The 9,573-nt window shown below is 36.3% G+C and overlaps 1 protein-coding gene across 1 annotated transcript; it reads left to right on the top strand.

The window, feature by feature from the left end:
• The first annotated feature begins 526 nt into the window (after positions 1-526).
• Positions 527-9,049, top strand: LOC140748101 (protein big brother). The gene is made up of 3 exons (XM_073080818.1): positions 527-870; positions 2,730-2,909; positions 7,616-9,049. The coding sequence occupies exons 1-3, from the start codon at positions 697-699 to the stop codon at positions 7,967-7,969; spliced, it is 708 nt and encodes a 235-aa protein (XP_072936919.1). The 5' UTR covers positions 527-696; the 3' UTR covers positions 7,970-9,049.
• The last annotated feature ends 524 nt before the right edge of the window (positions 9,050-9,573 follow it).

Below are 9,573 nucleotides of genomic sequence, written 5' to 3' on the forward strand. Positions count from 1 at the left end.
TACCAATCTCACTCGGACTTGCTCTAGTGACATTTGAATAAAAACTGATTTATTCAACTAGTCCCTATACGGCCAATTGCCCTTTAGTAAATATTACCTTCCTACGGGACTCCCTATTATTATGAATGTAGTATTAATAATTTAGTTTTAAAGGAACTCAAAAAATATCGTGTTTCATTTTTATCTGATCCTGGGATCATGCTCCCCCTTCAAACATACTGCACATAGCTTACATTGATCTCGTTACAATGGAACAAAAGGAGTGATACAAGTACATAAAACACTCCAAACGTCGAAAGAGCATAATGCCCATCATTATACATTCATGCGCTTTGTTGCTTACAGTATTTATTTTGAAACATGTCGAGGGGAGAAAACCCTCTTTTCGCTTGAAAGCTCCCGAAATTGTGTAAAGAAGGCGTCGAATACAGTGGGGCGGCGTCAGAGATCCCAGTCATTGGCGCTCGTCTCCCCTCCATCAGGAGACCCCGCCCTGATGGAAATTCTCCCCGGGCACCCGTGACCGTGCAGATGGTTATTCAGTAGCCGATTGTCGCGTAGGGCAGTCGTCGCGTTACAAGGTACTAGCGCATTTCGTAATTGTATTCTGATTCATCGGTCTCGCAGAACTGAGTCAGTTTGTGCCGCGTAAATAGTTATGATTAGCAGTGTTGTTTTGTAACTGTCTACCGTGTTATGCACGCCATGAGTGACCCAGCTGCTCTGGCTGGTATGCTGCCCTTCGACTCCATTGGACTGTACGAACAGCCAAAGCCGCGTTTCATATTCAAAATGCCCCGAGTAGTCCCTGATCAGAAAAACAAATTTGAAACTGAAGACCTCTTCAAAAGATTGAGCCGAGAAAGCGAGGTGAGTTTCCCAATAATTTAAACTATTTACTTAATTTACAATAATAGCTTATTACATTATTATAATTTTATAACAATTTAAGGAAAGGAATTAACATGAATGTTAACATACGCGTCACGGTGTTTTCTGTTTCAACTAACAGGAAAATGTGAAGTCCCATTATTGAAGTATTCACTTGGATTGCAATGTAAAATTAGTACTATTTATTTAGATACAAATTTCAAAATGTATAGTATCTACTGACTTTCTAATAACTTATCATATCTAATGATGTAGAACTCTCTAGTTATGAACGTAGAGTTAATGTTTAAATTAAATGCTACGTAGAGCAAGCAGAATTTCCCAGATGACACGACGATGCGTTTTGAACATTCTAGAAAACCACACCCATCTACGAGTACCTACATAATATATGTATGTGTAATAAAAGTAATTCACGTTTTGAATCAATATGACACCAAAAACGAGCTTTGCCTGCGTGTTTTCGGCGTAAAACTGTAAAGTATATTTTTATTATGTCCAATTACAGAACTTTTAGTATGAAATTCAAGTACTAAAGGAATAGGCACTCCACCCTTTGGTGAGAAATCACTGCCTCGCATAGATATTCGGATAGGTCAAAAAAAGTAGCGAGTAAAAGCTAAAACAGCACTTAACACTATTTTTATAAAGCCGAAATGAAGCCATTGTGCCTTAGCAGTCAAACCATAAAATATACTAATCGACTGTTTATAACTAATATCGTAACGTAATAAAATAACGCAAAATTCATGGTTTTAGATACTTTTTTTGGGCTTGTGGTGGTGGAATCTAAGTTAGGAACTTCTACGAATCGTACAAGGATGATGACCACAACTTAGTATTATGTGTAATGTTGTTTTTATGAATAACGTGCCCACTTTCGTCTTTCCTTAACCATCAGACCTAAACAAATTACGTCAGTTTGATGGCGCAGATTGCATAATAAGTCAAGATCACTAATTAGATATTCATAATGCATTTACTTCCAAGTATATTAATAGTCAATATTCATCGTTATGAAAATTTAAATAAACATTTAGTGATCAATTAGCAAAATTCGAAATATCCCGGACCCCAGATTATGTTGATCTTGGGTAGAGTCGTACACGGAACCTTGTTTAACATAAGTTCATATTTTCTGATAAGAAGAATAAATACATAGGTGTTTTTAATTTAATAGGTAAATGAAATTATAAGCATTTTTACTAATGGTTTCATACATAAGGGGATTTTTCTTAATACATCTACGTATAGGTAACCCGTAGCTGTACAATAATTATGAATAATCGTTATTCAATTTCCATAATATAAAAAATACTTACTTGGGCATCTAAAAAGTAAGAAAAATTTCTCATATTTAACTTCAATGACAATGTTATAATGTGATGTTATTGAATTAATCTGATATGATGGACCCGGATGCTGACCGTAGCAACGCCTCTCAACAAGATATCCACGTAGTGGCTTGTTGGATTCGTCTCGATAAACTATATAATACTAGATCGTGATCAGTAATTATTGACTTCGCCGCTATTTCAATCCTATTTGTACATGATAGCAGGTAGTCTAAATTTAACTTTTAGGTGATGCCTATGATAAAAAAACATTTTTTTATGCGATCAAAATATCAAATGAGCCTGCAGTCCATCTAATGGTAAACTATCACTATTGCGCAAGGACCAAATCCTTATACAACAGGGATTCTGACGCCGATAACAAATGTATTGTCACAGGACCTAAGATGGGCGTTCATAATAAATCAGTTGGCGTCCGCATCCTTTCACCGAAGCTGGTACAACTTTTAACATCATCTAACAGTGCTACGATTTTCCAACCAGGTACGGTACACTGGATACCGCGACCGTCCGCCCGAGGAGCGCCAAATGCGCTTCACGAGCGGCTGCCGCGAAGGCCACACCGAGATCGCCTTCACCGCCACTGGGACCAACCTGCAGCTAGTGTTCGACCACTCGCCCTACAACAGCCGAGGCTGCGATTTCCAAAAGGAGAATGGAAAGGTAAGGATTCATTTTTCTCTTTTTTTATAATATAGGAGAAGCAAACGAGCATGCAGTACCTGATGGTAAGTGGCTACTGCCGCCCATGGACATTTGTAATGAACCCCAGATAGGATTAGTTATTCCTACCTGAGGTCGGCCACAGATGCGCCGCTACCCCTGAGGACTAAGCTGGAACGCCTCCGAAAAGTCTGTCTCCCTTACCACACCCTTCAAACCGGAACACAGCAGCGCCTTACACTGCTCCTACTCCTGCTCCTGCTCCTGCCCTCTCCTAGTCCACTGTTTTCAAATAGGACTTTCAAATTTTACCAAAGATAAATAAATAAATAATGAAAAAAACATTTGTCACTTAATTCAAGATACATAGGTTCTGGCCGTATATTTTCATTAAATGATTATTTGAAAGGGTCAAAATCATGGAACTAGAGTATTATCATAAAAACATAAACCCCGACTGCTATCAAATATAACGTACGAGTATGTCACTTTTACAATTAAAACTTGTCCAACGACACCTCAACTAGAGTACAAAAATTAGGATTTCAAGTTATAAGTTCGAATGTGAAATAGTACCTTCAACTCCACAGATCTGTATTATATTCTGTGTTCAACTCAGACTTATTGTTACTAGTTATCGGGTTATAGATTTGATTGTTTAAGGAAATTTCTCTTTATATTCCTATTTACAATTACAACATTCGCCAGAATACTTCATTTATGCAAAGCTCATGAAGCTTGGAAATGTCCACGAGAATTTTCCAGTCGAATCGACCTTGCATTGCTTAAGCTTATGAGCACAATCACAATATATCGATCATTTCCATCATAATATATCAGCTATAATAATTACAAACGTGTTCATAATATGCAACGTATCAAATACTCAAACAATAGATAAAATAGCAATATAAAATAAACATTCGAGAAACCTAGCTCTATCATTATTGTATTAATTAGGTATTCCCTCCAATTATACAAATGTGTTGTATCTTTACTAAACGTGATGTATAACTACTCCATATAAATATAAAAATTGACAAATTGCGTTCATTGCATTAATAATATTAATCATCAAAACACATTCCGTACGTCTATTTCGTACATTTAAGTAATAACACCATTCATCACTGGCCGGTCGTGGCTGATGGCGCGTCATCAACGCACGCTGCTTCCGGCCCACATTCTGATAACGAAATTAAGACATAAATTACTTTAAACCGTAGTGAAAAAATATAAAGCCGTAACACCGCACACAACGTGCCTGTCACGCTCTGAAGTCGTTTTGTACATGTTGAATGAATGACATCTTTTCTAACAGGAATTATGTCCACTAATGCGCGTCGAACACATCAAAACATGCTAATGCATTAATAAAGCGTATAATCACTGTTATTAAGCAACTGGTTCTAATTAAAAAATAATTAAGTTCGACAAAATATCTAATAATATACGCGAAATAAGATTGCGAAACAAAATTCTTGGATATAGTAAACAATTAGTACATGTTTCCATCCATCCATCAGCCCTTTGAGGTCCACTGCTGGAGGCCTATGTCCTCCCCTAATTGGCGCCACTCCAACCGGTCCCGTGCCCTTTGAATCCAGCGGTTTCCCGCCGTCTTCTTTAGGTCGTCGGTCCACCTGGTCGGGGGGCGGCCTGAACTCCTTTTGCCTACGCGTGGTCGCCACTCGAGGACCTTTCTTCCCCATCGGTTATCGGTCCTCCGAGCGATCTGCCGTGTGGTGCCGGCCTCGAATAGCACCACTCCCTCTCTTCCCGTGGATTTCGTAAGAGTCGACTAAGGGACAATACCAGGAGATGGGCAGCAGCATCTTCCTGTGTAAAATAAATAACACCCACTGCGGTCACCAACACGCATGCCAGGCGCGGTGACTATGGCAATAACCCCCCATGAAAGGTGCAGAAAAGCCACGGCCCCCAGTCCCCGGCGGCCCCGCTATTCCGGGCTATGGTACATGTTTATATCTTAATAATTAAATATCAATAATTCAAATTCAACATACGATTATTAAACAGAAATAGTGCTATATTTTTCTTACAAGATAGAATGTTGAGAGTAGTACTCTCAACATTTTATCTACGATACGCACCTACGATAGGGTTATTTCTCGAATGGTTTTTCAAATGATGTATAAGCATGGATATTTTCAGATCAAACCTTGCTTACTTAGGTTATTGTATTTCTCAATCGTCGGGGACTCATCTCTTACTTCTCTTACTCTCTACGTCTTACTGACCACTGATCTCCTTTCGGAGTGAGGAGGTCCACTCCTACAGGTCATTGGTAAAGTGCGCATTAGTAGACTACAAGTGCTTTTGAAAGAGAGACGTTTCAAAGAAGTTTCAGACGTGTAGGTTTACTTACGTTGTTATCCTTCACTGTCAAGGGACGTGATAATTAATTTCTAATGCGCACAACTATGAAAAATTAGACATGCTAGGGATTTGAATTCCAGACCCGTCGATTGAGAGGCTGACTGTCTCATTATTTCTCGATTACACAACTTTAAATTACTCGTACCTACATTAATATTGATATTGACTTTGAATGAGATGTTTAATCGAGTACTATCCGTAACCATTTCAAGTAGAGGCCCAAGAAGCGCGCATTTGGTGCCATACTCGTTCTTTATTGAATTTAGCCCCTTACTTGTAGGGGCCGCCTGCTGCGTTTCTATATGAATACTTATATTTATTTACGCTTGGTTCATTTAACAGAATTCGAGAGCGTATTCATACTAGTTCTTGTTAGTTCCGTGTCAGAGGAAATTGTATTAGGGTGCGAATTGTTCAATGGGCAGAAATGGGAAAGCGTGAAGTCAAAACAGTGACTATATATAGCTAAATAGTTATAAAAAGAAACTCAAAAATAAGAACTTAGTTATACTTTTCAATGAAACGCTTTTAAATGAATAAATATGCCTGATCGTAGATTTGTTCAAAAATATTGGAAGTTTTATCCAATTTTATCCATCCAATTCATTGAAAATTTAGATCCTCCAAAATGGATTCAGATACGAAGCATTTTCCCCCCCAATCGATACGGGAAAACGAGGGAGATCGCAGGGCGCCGCGACGCCCCGCCCGCCCAGCCATCATGGCCGCCATTGCTCTGAGTTGCCACCCTCCTCCCTGTAGCAGTATAAATACGTGTACAGCTTGCTGGATTGTAATACGAATACACAAACTAAAAACCGGTACCAAGCCCCATAACATTTACAATCGAACAAAAGCAAATAAGAATCATTTTTGATATTATTATTGAAAATAAGGTTGAAAGGAGAGGTGGTGGTGCATTAAATTATTATAAAGAATTATATATATATCGATACTTATGATTGTTTATTTTTAACTCTACAGAATTATATTGCAGTTGTAAAAAAAGAAGATCTATATCGTGTTTCTAGAATGTCTCATGTACTTTCGATCCTTCCCATATGTATTGCATTGCTATTTTTGCTAAGTGCTAACAATGTAAAGACCTAAATAGCAAGATACTGTACCTTCTATTTTACCTTTGAACAAAAGTAAATCTTTTGTAGAACTTCAGAAAAATAATGTATAATCAAAAAAAAGGACTTATACAAATATTTCGTTGTATAAGGTTTTATGTTTTTGGCTCTAGAAACGTGGAGGTCAAAAGCCATACGGCGAGCGTTTAATGCTGGCTTATTTTGTATAATAATGCTTAATTTCAAAATTAAAAAGTTCATTATTTCCAAAATTGCACGCATTGGAAAAGTGTCTACATAATTAAATGTTTGTGTGAAGCGGATGCCGGAACAAAGCAAGCACGCGATCCGAATTGCCCGCCTGCCTTATGGCGTTTTGTAACAGGTACAAATCAAACCCAACATTTGTTAAAAAAAGACTTTTTTGCTAGGCGCGTTAAACCCTAAATAAATGGTAAAAAATCAAAATTGAGACTGTAGAAAAAAACGAGTGCTTAATGAATTGCGTTTTAATATCTTAGATAGTTTTAGTTAGACTTTTAAATTAATAACCTAAAATTCAATAATGTTTAGAGACTACAGGATTAGCCTTACATTAAAATTCCCGAGAAATTTGGACCTAGACAACTGGGTCGGAAAATAAATTTTATTTAATCGATTTTCGTATCTATATCTGCGTTTATGTAACATTCGGCTTTTTTAGGGTTTCATATTTATTTTATTTCAACGGTCACATTTAAAATGACAATTTAATTAATCAAATGGGTCAAAAATCCGTCGACTATGCTAATACTTTTCTTTCTACGGAAGACCTAAAACTATATTTTATTAAATCCGATGAGTGTAATGAATAACATCAATCAAAGACAAAAAACTAAATAAAATCCTACTCTGTTAAACTACTGTCTACCCCAAAACAAAGACAAATATATCTACCTATAAACAATCCAAAGTAACCACTTCTCTAGAGTTCATTTCTGTAGTGGGCTCTAGATTTCAGCAAACTTTCTTTAAGATTACCTTCTTGATTAGCCGTGAATACGAAACAAAAATTAAACAATGAACTTTTGAATTTATGACATTATTTACTATTGGACAAATGGTCAACGGTTCCTTTGCAATCGTTCACTTCCCTACCACCTACCGTGTGATTTTTTGCTAACCTTTTTTGTTTTCCTGGAAGGCAAACCATTAATTACGTAAAGTGACGAGTTTTGTTTTTGTTGGCAGGCACACATTGTATCAAGATTTATCATGAACGGCGTGTGCGTCCGTTGGCGAGGTTGGATCGACTTGGAACGCTTGGACGGTGTAGGGTGCCTGGAACTAGATGAAGAGCGGGCTGCTATTGAAGACGCCGCCCTAAGAGACCAAATAGAACGTTACAACCAACGACTGCGAGACTTCGAGGACAAGCACAGAGCCTATCGCGAACACGGCGAAGAACTTCGTGCACACTCGCACTTGCAAGCTCAGCGCTGCCACCAGGCCCGCCAGCCGCCCCACATCTCCCACCCCTCGCACACTCACGCCACGCATCCTGTCCATATCAAACCACACTCCCAGGGAGCTCTCATTTCTTAAACTGGTATTGTATGACAGTTATTCCGAACGAGTTTTCATAGTGGTATATTATTATCCCTGTGAAAATTTGCTATCACCTACAAATCTAAAGCGAAAAGTAAATTTTAAAGTTTAATTTAACTTGCGTTACCGAACGTTTAATTTAACGCAAGTTTCATGTGTATGAAATTAAAAACTAGGATCAGTTTAATTAACCGCCAATCCTTCTCAACAATAATTATTTATATCATCGTAGGTATTATAAGAGGTACAGATTGGTAGTTTCTCAAACTACATTAGCTCCCTAGACTAAGCCATTACACAAATAACAAACAAATACGATAATTATAATTATCTGCCTACATATACCTTAAAATATGAGTAAGTTGTCAATACAATGTAGCATAATAATATCATCACATAAAACACACATACATACATATACATGCAGGATACCACTACCAAATATACAGTAGGTAATTAATATTTTAAATTACTTTAAAGGAAAATGTGTATTTTTACTTTAACCTATATTAATAAGCTACAATAAAATAAATAATTAACTGTTCACAACACCATCAGCATGTGCTATTGAAAAATATTTAGCAAATCTTTTTTAAATATATTTACTCCTACAGACATGTGGCATTTGCTACTTAAGTATAATACTAGCAGGAAATATTAAGGCAAAAAATCTTTTTTCCTTTTAAGAAAAAATAGATACCTAATTAAGGCTCGCTGTAGATAACCATCGTTGACAAATTTCAATGCTCAGACATAAGAAATATCTAAAGCTTCGCTAGCGATTAATATAGCACACATATGTATTCCCTTAGCTAGGTATTATTATTAACGTGCAATTTAAAATCGAAATTATATAATTTTCTTTAAACAACTGATAGGTAAGCTAAGAAACATTTTTCAATTATTTGTTAATTAATTTTTAATTACCCATAACTTTTATTCATATTAAAAGATTTGTTGTTTAAAATTGGGTACTTAATGTTATTTACTTTTAAGTTCAATTTATATGTAATGAAAACAAAACTCGATTTATTGTGATAGTATGTGTAAATAAACCATTAGAATAATGTACGCAAATGTTGTAATTATTTTCATCCCTATACCAAATTAAGTGTGGAAATATATTGTAGGAACTACTTATTATAATTTAATCAATATGGTAGTTGTACCTACCCAAATCATAATCAAAAAGTAATATCTCTTGTGTGTTATATTACTAGGAATCGATATCATAAATAAATAGGGTTGTAATAAAATAATATAGGTATTCCCATTTACTACATTTACTCGTACTAATAGAACTGCATAAAAAGAGGTATGAGCACTGATTTTCTGCTACACTTCTTATTGAAGTGTTTTCTTGTTATCCTCCTGGACACAGATTTTTTTAATTAAGTATGTGTGCATTTAAAATTGCTCTCTATAACGATGAGGTAGATACTCCATAATTTATGTTTGCGAGAAGGGAGGACCTTAACGTCTACAACTTTATATCTACTTTATATATTTTATGGCTTTTGTATGATATTAAAATATAAAATCAGTACAAAGGTCTACATATACAAATAATCCGTGAGAAATGTTTGTCCTCCAAATATTCA

Source organism: Epargyreus clarus, unplaced genomic scaffold (genome assembly GCF_041222505.1).
Source record: "Epargyreus clarus isolate Ecla_fem2 unplaced genomic scaffold, WU_Ecla_fem_2.2 ptg000015l, whole genome shotgun sequence".
NCBI classification, from domain to species: Eukaryota; Metazoa; Arthropoda; class Insecta; order Lepidoptera; family Hesperiidae; genus Epargyreus; species Epargyreus clarus.